Raw genomic sequence first — 17,072 nt, 5'->3', positions numbered from 1 at the left:
CGACACATACACCCAGCCCCAGTGCCAGCGAAATGAACCAATTAAGGTTAAAATTCCCGACCCTGCTGGGAATTGAACCTGGGACCCCTGTGACCAAAGGCCAGCACGCTAACCATTTAGCCATGGAACCGGAGTTTGACTAGATGACCATTGGGGAATAGGGACATTTGGATAATACTATTCCTTTTAAACCAGTGGTCCTATAAATAAGGATGATATAATTAGCGACATACAAGAATTCTTCTCAATAATAAATTTTGACACTTGGAAGAGTCAACCTACAGCTATGGAGATATGATAGGAATCTGTGCTACTGCAAAGAATCATTCTGATTGTTCCAGTGAGAAGCATTTGTAAGATATAGGTATAGCTACACATGAGAGGATTATCCATTTTAAAAAATTCTGTTATTGAGGATTGTACTTAAGGCTTCTGTGGAAGTGATAAATAAAAATCTTGCCAACTTTGTGTAGAATTCTGAGATATAAAAAGATGTCTTCAGCAAGTCAGCTGTTGTACAGGAGTTGCATGACTTTATTATAAACTAATTCTATACAAAAAAAATTCTCAGTGACAATTGTTATGGATTAAATGAATGCATTTTAAAATATATCATTACAAGGTTTGCTTTATATCACTAATCCACAGCAATTTTTTAAATGCTTATTTGTAAATAAATAATGTAATATGATACAGTTTATCTCATAGTTTCATATGAATAGAATAAGTAATGTTGAGCAAATGATACACTTGCAAACACCTTAAAACTAATAAGCACTCTATTTTCAGTAGATTCCTTCTAATGGTGAGTATGTTTTATATTGGTAGAGATCAGAACCTCCATATCCGTACAGCAGCTTTCCTCTCCCATTCTCATCATAGTAAGGATACCTATATTTTGGCCTGTAAGCAAAATAAAAAAGCATTAGTTCAGTTGAATTAATTTTATCAAAGAACATGGTAATTTTTCTATATGATGGTTAAAACTGTGCAACAGTATTTGTAGCAGCTTTGGTGGGCACGTACACATATTATTATTATTATTATTATTATTATTATTATTATTATTATTATTATTATTATTATTGTTACCGTGTATTTGTGGACCGCAGAGAGGTGAAAGAAGGTGCTAGTGGGAATGGGTCTATCTACGATATCAAAGATTCATTTAAAAGGTTATATTTATTTTCAGATCTCAAACATAAGAAAATTCTTCACTAGGTAAAGAAAAGAAAAAGGTCGGGTACAAAGCAATTTTGATACAAGGATAGAAAACCCCAAACTAAGAAATTTTACCAGTTTTGAGCTTCAAGCTCCAAATTTACAATTTGCAAATGTTGCGTTATTTAGGTAAGGAGAGATGTCTCCCAATACACAGTGTGGCTCCAACAGTAACAATTTATGGCAGGTTTAATTACTGGCCCGAAAACAAAATGTATGGAGGCGTACACTTGCGCTCCTAGAAAATTAAGTATAAAACCCTAATTGGGCTCACGGCCCGATGATGCAGAGGCTAATCCCAAGCTACTGAGGTGACTAGAATGAAGGATAATTTAATGCTTAACAGAAAAGAGAAACAGTTACAAAATCGTAGTCACCTCAAGATAAATTGAAGGGGAACTCGAGAGGGTAACGCATTCTCTATCCCCGATTTACAATTTAAGTCTTTATGAATTTTTACATTAGCTGAAAGAAGGTTTACATTTTAGAAAACGGGAGGTTACATAGTTAGAAATTAGAACCTTCCCCGTGTAAGTCTGCGGAGATAGCTACAGAAAAATAAGACTGGTGGCCATTACCTTGGCTGTTGAACTGCCTGGCGAAGAATGAGCCTTGAGTGCTCTAATACTGTCAGGGTTGGGAAAGAATAAGAATAAGAGTTGATCAAGGGAGGTCAGAGAGGATAGATGAAAGTGAGAAGCCTTGCACAAGTAAGTGGAAGCAAGGCGAGGACTCAGCTGAGGACCCCTGTTAGCCACCTCTTACGACAGGCAGGGAACCCCGAGGGTGTTATATATATATATTTTAGTTAGGACCTTACCCTCGGAAGCTTTCTGGTGAAATATCGGGAGCTAGGAGTCCATCAGGACCATAGCCTATAAGCCTGAAAAATTTCTTCTATATTAAGTGAATGATCATGGGACATGGTAAAATACAGTACTTGGGAATGATGGCTTATGATTAAAATGATACTACCAGTACTCCTTGGGTTATAGCAATAGACTACTAAATAAAGGAGGCATTGTGTTTAATGCTGACTTCTGCCAAGATTATATTTTTATATGGTACGGTTTGGTATACAGGGTAAAATAGGATCTCAGTATAGATATCAAGTCCAAACACAGCATTACAAGAGGTGTTTTCCTGAAATGAAAACATGAAGATGGTTTTTCCGTGGTTTCCCATTTTCACACCAGGCAAATGCTGGGGCTGTACCTTAATTAAGGCCACGGCCGCTTCCTTCCCATTTCTAGGCCTTTCTTGTCCCATTGTCGCCGTAAATATATAACAGGTTTGATAGAAGGCAGTTTGGGTTTAGGAAAGATTATTCCACTGAAGATCGACTGGTAGGATTCCAGCAAGATATAGCAGATATTTTAGATTCAAAGGTCAGTTGGGCTGGATCACGATTGACCTATCTAAGGTGTTTGATAGGGTAGATCATAGGAGACTGCTGACAAAAATGAGTGCAATTGGACTAGACAAAACAGTGACTGAATGGGTTGCTATATTTCTCAAAACTAAAACTTAGAGTAGGTTAAGCATTATCTGATCGATCGATCAATCAATCAATCAATCAATCAATCAATCAATCAATCAATCAATCAATCAATCGATTAATCAATCAATAAATAAATCAATCAATCAATCAATCAGTCAGCCAGCCAGTCAGCCAGTCAGTCAGTCAGTCAGTCAAGAGGGGAATAAGACGTTTTGTGGATGATGATATACTGTATAGAGCAGGCATGTCAAGGTCAAACGCATGCCAGGTGAGCTGCAGGCAGGGTGTCTTTACTCCCGTGTGGTCTCGGATGGCATACGCTGACTCGGGCAGAGATATTCTAAGGAGATGTGTTAGGGGTGTGAAATTTGCTATCTCTAAATCAGAGCTGTCTTTCACCAATATCATTAATAAGGCACAAGTTGTTAATTTACATGAAATAATATTAAGCAGATTATTGATATATAAGACAATAGAACTGTAGACTACATAAATATGACACTCATTAACCAAATATTAAGTGAAGGATCAAATCCTGACATGTTTTATCCATCTGGAACAGTTTGTCAATCCTAACTTAAATCTAAATGAAATTGCAGAGAAATCAAACATTTAATTAGACCTTTTAATTCCTATCTTTAGCAATCGTGTCTCAGATAAAAAGAATTCTTTCTTTTATAATCTCTTTAAATTCCCCTCTCAGCAGCAGTCTTTCTTTCCGCATCCTTCCGCCTCACCTTAGACACCCCTTCTCTTCTTCTCCCTCCCCGACCCACCCCTCCCACTCCCCAGTCCTCCCACTGCTTCCCTTCTCCTCCTTTGTTTCATCCTCTCCTGCTCTCCCTATCTACTCCTTTGTTTACATTGCCTGCTTCCTTCAGCAAGTCAGTGTTTGTTCTACATCAGACATTAGAGGTGAGTCTCATAAATAATTTTTTTCTCCTTTTTAATTTCTTTTCTGTATGTTTATTCATTCCTAATTCTGGCTATCATTTCCAGATTTACTTCTTTGTGTGAGGTCCTAAGTCAACTTAAAGACATCATATTATGACCATAATTTTTGTTATTACCGTATATGTACCGGTATTTTAATGTTATAATTATTCCTGCAAGATTGTCTTTGTCTGGTATATATATGTTTTTGTTATCACATAATCTGTTTAATTTCATTTGGCTGAAGATGGCCACTAAGTGGCTGAAACTACTCCCAAGACTGATGTAATATTATTTACTTGATGTATTGTATTGAAAAGGTATTGTCAATTTATTTCCTATATGTTCAAGATACATAAATTAATAAATTCTTATTGACAAACCGAAGGTGTGATGAAATAAGTTTAAAAAAGCATTCTGGTGATCACTTGTCTACACCCTGGGCACTGTGGTTTCACTTGCTTTGAAAAAAAAAAAATGTTACCTAAACATGACCCATTTATGTTCACTGATTTCCTGAGCCCTGCTGACGTTTGCTGGCAATAATTTGGTCAATGTTAGGATTGATGATGCTAGAAGATACTATTTTCATTACTGCATTGAGATGTATGTCTCTTAGCTGAGATTGGAATTGAGATTTGTTGATCCTGAAAAAGAACTGTTCATACCTGTAAGTACTTCCAAAGATGGATGGGATTTCTGCTGCAAACTTTTGGAGTTGCGGGAAGCATAATGGGACAAATAATCGGTAAAAGTAAATAATTTCCTTTTTCTTACTTCACAAATTCCATCTCTACAATACAAATCTTTATTCTTTAATAGAATAATATTATTAAGGAATAAGAAAGATTTGTATTGAAAAGGTGGAATTTTTCCATTAAGTACCATAACACTGTTAAGGTCGACAATACAGGCTTAATAATGAAAGTCATTGTTTTGCTTCAGCTGCGCATCACATATTAACTCTGTAAGTTCCAGCTGTGAATCTTCTGGTTGAACACTAAACGGTATGGAAACAGAGATGCAAATTTCCTTTCACAATATCACCTATCAAACTCGTCAATGAGATTGCTTAAAATCTCAGTATTTCTATGCAGTTTGAACTTAGTACCGGTATTCAAGGATCCCATACTTGGGAAATGGTAGAAGTTGCGCTATGTAATTTGTTTCTTCCACAAGGCTAATTTCATTTTTAAGTCTTCTGTGGCCTCTTTCATGTCAGTTATCAAATGACTCCTCCCTACAATCGCTGATTTAAGCCATTAAGATATTGGGTAATATCCACTAAAAAATGCCAAGTCACTAATGCACTTCACATCACGGAGTTGAGGAAATTCCTTGCCCTTCTGATCTACGAAATCGACCATATGATCTCACAATTCAAAAAATATTTGAAGAGTTTTTCTCCTGTTTAACCATCGTACTTCGCAGTAGTATCGAATATCTTTATGTTCACATTCATACATCACTAGAAGGTTACTTAATTGCCGATGGGACAACCCATGACCCCTTATTCAATTCATAACCTTTATTACTATGTTCACCACATGATTCATTTTCACCAATTTTGCACAGTCGGCCTCTTGATGGATTAAGCAATGAATGGCAATAACAGAGCAATTTTATTCTGATTGCACTTTGGAGTTAAGTCTGCCTACAAAACCAGACATTTCTCCTATCATGGCAGGAGCATTGTCTGTCGTTATCATTGTAAGTTTATTCCACGATAAGCCAAGCTCCACGACAGATTGTACAACAGCATTGAATGTGTCTTTACTAGTTGTATTGTTTTTAGAGAAATCAAGTCTAATAACTCCTCCATTAATTCCAAGAGGCGTCTACACCACAAATGAATACAGCCAACTGTGCAATATCTGCTACATCTAATCGTCTACTGCCATTGACTGAAATGTGCCTACCAGAAACTCAGTGTGGTTTCAGGCCAAACAAAAGAACAATTGATATGATTTTCAGTGCAAGGCAAGTGCAGGAAAATTCTACAGAGCAAAACCAACCCTTGTACATGGCTTTTATAGATCTTGTCAAGGCATTTGATTCTGTTATTCGGGAAGCTCTATGGAGAATTCTAGCTCTGATCGGATGTCCAAACAAATACATACAGATACTCAGACTGCTACATGACGGCATGTTTGCTACTGTTCTTTCTAATACAAAACCAGGAGACCCTTTCCGTATTTCTACTGGAGTCAAGCAAGGTTGTGTAATTGCTCCAACATTGTTCTTACTATTTGTTGGAACTATACTACACCTTGTGGATGATAAACTGCCATCAGGAGTAGAACTTCTGTATAGAACTGATGGAAATCTGTTTAATATTAACAGACTGCGAGCTAAGACCAAGGTGTCCTCAGTGTCAATTATAGAGCTTCAATTCGCAGATGACAATGTTATCTTAGATGAGAGGAGGAACCACAGGAAAGAACGAATCGAGCATATGAAAGTATCGGACTGGAAATTAATATTGATAAGACTAAGGTCCTTTACCAGCTGGCACCTAATTCCAATACGAGAACTCTGACTATTACAATCAATGGCCAGTCTCTGCAAAACATAAATAATTTTCCTCACCTTGGAAGCCATCTCTCGACATGTGCAAACATTGATGCAGAAATCCAATATCGTTTAAGATGCGCTAGTGCGGCTTTCGGTCGTCTCCTAAGAAGAGTGTTTGACAATCATGATATCAGTGTGAGAACCAAATTGTACATTTACAATGCTGTTGTAATTCCTACTCTTATCTATGGTTGTGAGACCTGGACAACCTACAGGAGAAACCTAAAATGCCTGGAAAAATATCAGCAACAATGCTTGCCGAGAATACTGAAAGTTGAATGGCAAGATCATCGAACAAACTTTAGCGTCCTCGAGGAAGCCAACACTACAAGCATAGAAGCAGAGATAGTCAGGCATCAACTACGCTGGACTGGTCATATCGTCCGCATGCCAGATACACGCCTTCCAAAGAAAATCTTGAACTCCCAACTAAAGAATGGCCAGCGTAACCATGGAGGGCAGCTTAAACGATATAAGGATGGTCTAAAGTATAATCTTAAAAGATATCATATTGATACGATCAACTGGGAAACTACAGCCGAGGATAGGCCCAAATGGCGTAGCATTGTATACAATGGAGTTGAACATTTAGAAAAAGATAGGAGAAGATTATAAGCTGAAAGGAGGAACCACAGGAAAGAACGAACGAATGCGAGGGATGGCATTCTTGCACAACCATATGCTGCAACTACTAGTGTGTGCTGTCACCGCAATAAAATCTGTGCATCCAGAATCGGACTACATATTCGTTGACGAATAAATGCCTATGATGATGATCTGCTACATCTATACATTCATAAACCTTCATGAAAATGCTACAAATTTCTGCAATCTCTTGAATTTTAGTAGCTTTGTCCTTTTGTTTCATGTGGCACAAAGAGATCTACTTTACTCATTCCTGCTGTGAAGGATCATGTCAAAAACGGCACCATCCGCCAGCAAATGGGCATTGTACCCACTGCACAAGGAAAAAAAAAACATCTCCAATGGTATGGTCACGTCCTGCATGCTGCATCTGGAACAGATGCCAATTTCACCCACACCTTTGAAATTAATGGGCAACGACCATGCAGATGTCCAAAGCAGCATGGGCATGACACAGTGAATGCTGATGTGAAGACTCTGGCCTTTAGACCTCATGATGGCCAAGACCGTACAAAATGGCAAGCCAAGATTAGAACAGCGGACGCTGCACCGGCGGGAAAACGCTAGGAAGAAGCAGAAGAAGAAGAAGAAGAAGAAGAAGAAGAAGAAGAAGAAGAAGAAGAAGAAGAAGAAGGCTGTAAAGGAGAGGGCATATAAGTCTCTGGTATGATTCCAACTAGAGTTTTGTTCCAGTGTATGGGACCCTCACCAGGATTACTTGATTCGAGGACTGGAAAAAATCCAAAGAAATAAGTTTGATTTGTTCCGGATGATTTCCAACAAATGAGTAGTGTTACAAAAATGTTGCAAGGTTTGGGCTGGGAATATTTGTGAGAAAGGAGACGAGCTGTTGGACTAAGTGGTATGTTCCAAGCTGCCAGTTGAGAGATGGCATGGAATGACATTAGTACGCAAATAAGTTTTGAGTGGTGTTTTAAGTAGGAAATGAAGATAAAGATGGAATTTAAGAGGACAAATTGGGGCAAATATTTATTTATAGGAAGTGATTGGAATAATTTACCAAGGGGGATGTTTAAATTACCAAATTCTCTGCAGTTTAAGAAAAGACTAGATAAACAAGAGATAGGAAATCTGCCACCTGGGTGACTGCCCTAAATGCAGATTAGCAGTGCTTGATTGATTTGACATATCAGCTTGTATTAATTATAACATGGCCTAATATCTCGAACATACCATTATGTCGTTTAGTGGTTGTGAAAGTCTATGTTTCAAGGCTAGCTTCTTTTAAGGTACTTGAAGTGGTTTCCATGCTCTAACTGAAAGTATAAAGTTCTTACATGTTTGTTGTTTTAGCAAATTACTCACTTCAGGAGAATTATAGTTTGAATGGTGAAGATATGGAACAATTGAAATACACTGGAAAATCAGAAAATGTTGCTTTATCATGTTTGCAAACTTTTGTCAGGTTGCTACACAAGTTGTACCTTCTGTAATAAATTATGTCAGTTACTGACCTATTGTATTTTATGAAACTTGCTAATTTTCTATAAGCACAATTAATTCCTGCTGTATGAAAGAGTTCTTGTATGTGAAAATCAATAAAGCTGCAAGTTAGACATATCCTGAGCAGTAACAGGCTTCAATTTTCAATCCTATAATTACATAAAAGGGTTTTACTATGGCATACCCTTGAAACCATCAGAGCACCATAATTTTTTTTTAAATTCTGACATGCTGCTGAAGATAAACCTAATGAATTGGTAAAATAATTACCTCTCAAAATATTGGAAGTTTGGAGCTCTTGGTGTCAAGGTAGCATCTGCGTGCAGGGGGAGAAGTGTGATCATAAGAAAAGTAGCCAAACACTGTAACATGAAAAATACACATGCATATAAAAAAATAAATTATTAACGGCAATAACTGAATTTGAAATTCTATCAACTTATATTAGTTACAGTATTTACAGTGCCCTTGCACTTCAAAACCAAGCAAGCAAGCAAGCAATTAGTTTTAGGTGACTGATATTTTGATTATATCCATAGGGCTACCAGCTTTATGTGCAGTCCAAACCACAGAAATGTAGTTCATGTAATCTGACAAAATTACTCTGAAAGAAATTGTAAAAGTCGAACCCTCCTTTCAATACATTTATATGAACATATTTTAGTTAACTTAGCACATGTTTTGGTCCCTTTTTTATTTTATTTTCTTCAGCTGTCAATCTTCAACAGAATTAATAGAGTGAAATGAACAAACTGAAGAAGATGACATACCAGAACCTGATCATGTAACACACAAAAATAAAAATAAATGAACAGAGAACTTAAGATGTTATTTTATGCAAGACAAAATCAGATGTATGGTACCAGATATTTGTTATGATATTGTAAAAAGGTCTACAAAACCCAACTACTGGGTGAGTTGGCCATGACGTTACGGTTGTACAGCTTTGAGCTTGCATCTGGGAGATAGTGGTTTCGAACCTCACTGTCAGCAGTCCTGAAGATGGTTTTCTTTGGTTTCCGATTTTCATACCAGGCAAATGCTGGGGCTGTACATTGATTAAGGCCACGACCGTTTCCTTCCCACTCCTAGGCCTTTCCTCTCCCATCGTCACCATTACGCCTATCTGAGTCAGTGCGACGTAAAGCAAAAAAAAAACCCAACCGGTGTGAAGAGGGTTCACTAGATAAATTAGCAAGACCTTTCACATGTGTATTGTTCCTTTTTTCATTACCTTTCTTTTTGTAAATGTTATGATTATGACAGGCAAATACCATTGTTGCCTATACTCCTCCATATAACAATCTCTGTTACCACTTTCAAACATCTCCGATATTCTATACTGTTTAAGCGTCCATGGCTCCAGCTACAAGCGTAGTCGGTGAACAAGCATTCAGTATAGCAGGATTTCTACTAATATTAATAATGTCATGTGGCTATTGATAGCTTGGTGCAGCCCTTTAAAGGCAGACCCTCTGGTGGCATCTGCCATGTATAGGAAAGCAAGTGTTTTTTTTCTTATTTTGTAGTGGAGGATAGTGTTGGTGTGATGTGTGAGTTACAGGATGTTGCGGGTATTACAAATACCCAGCACTTGAGCCAGTGGAATTAAACATTTAAAATCTCTAACCCGAGAATCGAACCCGGGGTCCTCTGAAACGAAGGCGACTATGCTGACTATTCAGCCAAGGAACCAAACAGGATTTATTCTCAATGAGAGATATTCAAGGCTGCATCCCAATAATGTGATTTTTTTTCCCTCCTTCAAAGTAAATCTTTCTGTTCCTTAAGAAGCGATCAGGTGGTTCTTGTGTTGATAACTAACGTTCCAAGGTTAAGTTATTTAATATTACAGACATAGTAAAATATTCCTTTGGGAATGCAACAAACTTTTACATTTAATAGTTTTAAGCGAACAAGGGCAATAGATGGGAAGAAGTGGCAGGGCCTAGGCAACTGAACAAATGGCTACACAAAAAATTTTAAATTTTGAATGTATTCTCAAAATGATCTTTTCTTTTCTTTTTTGTTTCAAAATTCTTTCCAAAACAACAACAAATAACAATAACCAAAATAACAATCCAGAATGGAATTTACAGCAGTAAGCTTTAGAGCTTATTCATTAACAAGGGAGAAGGAGCTCCCATTTTACAATATAAGACTTTCTTGCTAGTCTTAAAATCACCTTTGGCATAATAATTGTCAGTGAATAAGAAGCTAGAGCTTCCAATAATAAATGTTCCACTTGAGAAGGATATCGGACCTTCAGTTTAGTTCTGCAATAGTCCCATGGACCCAGAGTTCACATCCAAGTACCTTTACATTAAAATCTTTTACACCACTTGACATTCATTACCATTAATTCAGAGGAAGGCAACATACAACATATGGATCAAAATCCAGAAAAGAAAAATAGCCAAAACACTAGACAGCCAAGAAAGAGGAAAATAAAAGGTTAATAGGCAGGCTGAAAACAAAATAGAATTGGAGGCTGAACCTACTCAAGCAATCTCGTGACATTACTTACCATAAAACCTAATGGGGCAGAAGGCCTGGTGACACAGCCATACTACGTAGGTGACTAAGATGGGAAAGAAATGAATTGCAGAAAAATAAGTCGAAAATGTAGAAAATTAGAAAAGTTTAGTTACCAAAAATCAAAGTGAACGAGGGAAACGAGGGTCTGCACTTGTACATCCTTAAGACTTTACATGATACCCATTAGGATTGTTACACTCCATTGGCAGGTAGACTAGAAACCTACATATTGCAAAACTAACTGAATTTTAGAAATCCTACATTTAAAATCCAGGTAAATGCAGCTCACCCTAATTGTTACATGCTAGAGGGGAATGCTGGTATCTTCCCGTCGCCACACGCAAGTAAGTTCACATGTTAGAGAAACATTTCTTGCCGCCTACCTTACATGATGCCCCCGCTCGTCTGTAGCCTACTTTGAAGAGAACCTCATTTGTCACTGCACCTAACAAGATCCAGTTAGATCCATGAGGTCCAAGATTGCCAGGATTTATAAGGGAAACCTGGGTGATGATTGGCAGGCTTAAATATAAATACCAGTAGGGCTACTTAGAAACAGAAGACTCTATTAATTCGTACACAATCCAAGTCCCTAGGTGGCACACCAAAAATCAAAAAATTCAGCAGATTTCTGTAAGAGCTCACTGCACTCAGGGGATGTGACCAGTATTATTGAGTGGAACTTTAAGTAAAGGCATTTTGACAAAATGTGTTTAGTTACGAGCCCTTTTGAAAAAATGGAACTTTTTAGTGCATATAGTGTGGAAAGTATTTTTTCATTCAAATGGCTGTCACACTAGAAGAAGTTAGCTACTGTAGTTGTTTCTACTAGATTATATTTTTAATTTAATTTTTTAAATGTTGCATCATAAGCTCCTAAAGATATAAGAAAAATATGTAAATGTAAGGTAATCTTACATGAAGTACAAATTTTGATTTGGAAACAGAAATATATTGGTTCTAGATTTATAAATAAAAGCAAATATTTTCTGAATAATTTAAGGCCATCTTCGTCTATTTCTTTGTTTCACTGCCACGGTGGGCTTAGCGTGTCGGAAATCACTCTCAAGAATAACACCTGCCGCAAAGCATCCCGCTAAACATAAAGCTCAGGCCATTGAAGAAAACTGCTTTGTCAAGGATGAGAGCTAGGAGCCGGCAATACCCTTGTTTTCTCATATCTAGTCCGAATTGGTCAGCAAACAAGCAATGTTAAATATTAGATAAAAAGTTACGCGGAATCCGAGCCGGATTTTGAACCACGACCACCTTTGTGGGTAGGTAGGCAGGATTTCACTGCCATCACACACTGGGAAATTCAGACTGTAGAAGGTGTGGTACGACGGTGAGGGGCTGGGGACTTCTAGATCAGGTATAGGAGTTTCCCCCCACAGTTAACCAGTCAGTTGAGGACTTTTATTTGAACAGATGTCCGGCTCCATGGCTAATGGTTAGCGTGCTGGCCTTTGGTCACAGGAGTCCCGCTGGTTAATTTTGCTGACAAGGGGGCTGGTGTATGTGTTGTCTTCATCATCATTTCATCCTCATCACGATGCGCAAGGTGTCAAATCAGAAGACCTGCGCCTGGCGAGCCGAACATGTCCTTGGACACTCCCGGCACTAAAAAAACCATACGCCATTTCATTTCATCTGAACAGATAAAGTGTGTTACAGTAAAAATGGCATACACAAGACAACGAATATTTTTTGTTATATTTAAAGAAAAAATTAATGAGAATGCTTATGTAATTTTCACAGACACTATCAGGAATTCACTTGGCCATCAAAAAGAACCACAATGCAGTTGTTCATGAGGAGACGAGAAACAAGAACCGTTTCCGTTAACACCTAGGCTGCTGATCCGAACGCGCTCTCTAATGTTTGTAGGTGGATTTTACAATCCGTACGAGACAAAATTGTGGATACCACGTGCTTGGTTTCATATTAACGGATATGCACGTGAACGCTCGCAAAACACGGTCCTGATGCTGAACGTATACCCATGCGGTATCTTCTGATCTCAAAACTTGTCCCACCCTGGTAATAATGAGGGTTGTCAGTCTGCCCGCCCAACTGATAATGAGGGTTGTCAGTCGGTTTCTTTCCTCTGGACACAAGGGGCTCGTGTCATTTAAAAGGCAAGTGAGCGCTGTCAAAAGCAAGGTTGTCATATTTTGCGTCGATTGTTTAAACATGTTAACATTTAATTTATTCTAAAGTCAAAATATAAATATAAAAACCTGATCATGAAGCACAGTACAAACCAATATCGCAGAATAATTTGTTTTGTGCTTAACCCATGCGGTGGTCGCAGATGTTAGACAAAGAAGAAAGAACGAAAAACAGGAAGAAGGAATTGGCAAATAAACTCGACAAAGACTAAACTTAAATTGATACCAAAGTAGGCCTATTAAAATACGGTACTAATGTTATGCTGCTAATATCAGCCCTGTTAAGTTTCAGCATTTTAGCTGTTTCCGAAATAAAACCCTTGCGTACATTGTTCTTCATAACGTATTCGTATGCATTACATACCAGCTGTTGACTTTGCTTACTTAAAGTTTTAGTCGCCTTTCTTTTCTCCATGGAACGACTTCTACCCGACTGAGTATCACTCGCGGGCGCGGAACCACTGCTACCCGGCTGAGTATCACTCGCAGACACGGAACCAGTACTACTCGGTCGAATATCACTGCTGCTGATGCTCGGTTGAGGATCGTTTGCGTGCACTGGCAATTAATTCAGGATTTTTTGATGCGATAATTTCCAGGTGTGATTCCCACGGCCTCCACATTACTGCATGGAGTGAAAGGAAAAGCAACACACTTCACAAATATTAACTAACGAAGCAAAGAAATAATCCAAAACTTTCAAACAGCGAACAAAGCAAGTGTGAAATGTCTGAGCTCAAAAGAGGTGCCTTGGCAACAGAGCTGTAAGGATTTCTGAAGGGGAATGAGAACTTCTGTTTTAAAGCCTGCTGTCATCATAAATCACCCCCTGCTAGGCCAGTGAGTGGCCAGGGAGATCAAACGTTTGCCGAACTGTTTGAATGCCGCTGGGTATGCGTTGCCCGTCTCAGCTAATATCGGGACACTGAAAATCCACGTGCAATTCACGAAGTATCATTACACGACCAAAACGTTGGGGTGTGGTGCGCGATCAGTGCGAGACGGGTCCGGCTCCATGGCTAAATGGTTAGCGTACTGGCGTTTGGTCACAGGGGTCCCGGGTTTGATTCACAGCAGAGTCGGAAATTTTAACCATCATTAGTTAATTTCTCTGGCATGAGGGCTGGGTGTATGCGTCGTCTTCATCATTATGTCATTCTATCACGACGCGCAGATCGCCTACGGGTGTCAAATCAAAAGACCTGCACCTGGCGAGCCGAACATGTCCTCGGACACTCCCGGCACTAAAAGCCATACGCCATTTCATTTCAGTTCGAGACGGGTAAGTGGTCTTATTATATTGTTATGTGATCAAATGACAGTCGGCCTGGAGGGCATGACCGGTCTCTCCCACTATTGTTCACTTCGTCTGGATTCGCCGTGCTCCTCTAGAACATGAAGCGAAAATCTTCCCTCTCGAGCTACACTGCGAAGTTTCCAGTACTTCATCATGCGAGATATAAATACAAGCCCGTCGCGAATGAGGAGTGGTTTTATCGGAATGGCGAGTAAGTATTTGGACTGGGACGGCAGCGCTGGCTGTTGTCAGTGACTCACCAGAGTCGGAGCATCGTCGTGCGGGAGTACGGCATACTGTGTGTATGTATTACCGTGGAGCCAGAGTTTGTAACAGCTGCTGTGTTGTATGTAAAGTGACTGAGCTTGCATGAGCGAAAGTGAAAGGTACCTTGTCGATCAGGATTATAGCCCGTCCAGGTATGCCACCTAACTGACCGCCCGGTGTGAGAAGGACAGAGTAGCGGAGTCTTGGTTATTCATGGTTGAATAGAATAGCGTGTGAGTATATTAATTTAGGCCATCCTAGAATTGTCCGGCTCCATGGCTAAATGGTTAGCGTGCTGGCCTTTGGTCCAGAGGATTTTAACGTTAATTGGTTAATTCCAATGGCTTGGGGGCTGGGTGTGTGTGGCGTTTTCAGCCTTAGAAATTATCCTAGGTAGAGCCCTCATCTTCACAGACAAAGGTCCGCACCGGCGCACCAGGCCTCTCTGGAGGCCATATGCCATTAATTAATCCTAGAATTGAATTACCGAGCTCGATAGCTGCAGTCTTTTAAGTGCGGCCGGTATCCAGTATTTGGGAGATTGTGGGTTCGAACATCGCAGGCGGCAGCCCTGAAGATGGTTTTCCGTGCAAATGTTGGGGCTGTATCTTAATTAAGGACACGGCTGCTTCCTTCCCACTCCTATCTATCCGTGTCGGTGCGCCGCAAAGCAACTTGTTAAAAAACGAAAAAAAATATATATTAGAGCGATGAAACAATGTTTCTTTCGTCTACAATACAGTGAATTTGAAGTCCTATTTGAATGATATTTTGCGACCATTAGCTGGAATGTTAACGGAAGAAGAAAATACACGTACTACACGTGCTTCCAGCAGAATATCGTAATAGCTCACACGTTGATTCATTGTCTTTTGTTTCTGAGATATTTCATGAATGGGTGATTAGCCCCGGACTTTGCTCCCTCCACCATTCGTAGACTTGGCTGCTCGTGATTATACCCTTAAACAAAAAGTTTACAGAAACAACCGTTACACACTTCAGGCTCTGAATCAGGATCACAAATGTAAAACATCAAAAATAACTGCGGAGTTTTTCAAACTTTCTGGGCCGCTGCGACTTGTAGTTGGACATGGATGATGAACATTTTCAACAGGTGCTATGCAATACAGGTAGGACAAAACCTTCAATATCACGAATTGTCAATTAAATATATTACTCCAGCGCATCACGTTATGGCTCTCTTTGGCGGGGCCAGGTGCGCTTTCGGTCAAATAGGACTTCTTCCAGCCCGTGATTTCCCCGGTGCGTTAGGTTTGTCTCTTCCCGTAATATTAGACAGGTAGGTAGAACATGGTGGTCCAGGAGGGAAAATCTTTCAAAATGTATTTTTCTCTTTCTCAGAGCTGGAACATGACAATTACAACACGACTACACAGATTGGGGAAGGTGATTCGAACCAACATGTTACTCAGTTTATGGTCAATGGCGATCAAAATTAAGGTTCTCTTGTCTACTGAGCTGTTTTTCGCTCTTGAATCTCGGAAACTTTAGACGTCCATTTTTGGGTACCGGTATGATCTTCCTGGTACATTATTTAAAGACTGAATTTCTCGTTTGCACGTATAATAATAAAATGCAAACACGCCGGACTGAGTGGCTCAGACAGTTGAGGCGCTGGCCTTTTGACCCCAACTTGGCAGGTTCGACCCTGGCTCAATCCGGTGGTATTTTAAGGTGCTCAAATGTGTCAGCTTCGTGTCGGTAGGTTTACTGGCACGTAAAAGAACTCATGTGGGACTAAATTCCGTCACCTCGGCGTCTCTAAAAACCGTAACAGTGGTTAGTGTTGTAACTGTTCGCTCTCCTGTCTTCACACTTGAGGAGACGAAGTTCAATAGCTGCGGACACATTAATATAAGTATAAACTATATGTGGGTTGCCCGCAAATTGCCACGCAAATAGAATCAATTAACACTCCATAGTTTCCCATTTCTCTATGTATTGTTTGGGCGCCAACTTTACAGTTTTAAACAAAACTGTACAGCAAAATTTATTTTTAATAGCATAGAGACTTATACTTAAATCACAGGGTTAGGATTTTAAATAATCATTAAGTATCGCTTTGAGAAAGAAAATTAACGCAATATTTGGTCAAATGAATTTATTAAACAAAAAATGAGATGAGTCGGAAAAGTACCTTTTAGCTTGGAGGGAATTAAGTATTTAACGTTATCGTAATTTACTGTTGCTTGCATTGTCTAATTGTGGCTCACTAATTATAGCTTCTGTTGAGGTCATCTGTATTCATCGGTTACTCGTTCCCCTTTTCTCGTTGCAGACTGGCTCCATGGACATCCTTCCTTCCTTCTGCGATATGGTTTGGGCTATCTGGACTAGCACTCCCTAATTGCCTAGTCTTTAAATTAGATATTGGCCCTATGCTTGTGAAAATTGATCACCATTGATCGTATGAGGAGAAAATTCAGTGCTGTGAATTTCT

At 39.2% G+C, this 17,072-nt stretch overlaps 1 protein-coding gene across 1 annotated transcript in view; it reads right to left on the bottom strand.

Annotated features, from left to right (window-relative positions):
• Positions 1-528: 528 nt before the first annotated feature.
• Positions 529-17,072, bottom strand: part of LOC136872454 (uncharacterized) — a 50,038-nt gene continuing 33,494 nt past the window's right edge. Inside the window, exons 2-3 of the mRNA XM_067146272.2 lie at positions 8,609-8,700; positions 529-903 (exon numbers count right to left, since the gene is read on the bottom strand). Of these exons, the coding sequence (XP_067002373.1) occupies positions 786-903; positions 8,609-8,700 (210 nt within the window). The 3' untranslated portion in view covers positions 529-785. The remainder of the gene's footprint in view (positions 904-8,608; positions 8,701-17,072) is intronic.

Source organism: Anabrus simplex, chromosome 4 (genome assembly GCF_040414725.1).
Source record: "Anabrus simplex isolate iqAnaSimp1 chromosome 4, ASM4041472v1, whole genome shotgun sequence".
Lineage (NCBI taxonomy): Eukaryota > Metazoa > Arthropoda > Insecta > Orthoptera > Tettigoniidae > Anabrus > Anabrus simplex.
This window is presented reverse-complemented; position numbering and strand designations above follow the sequence as displayed.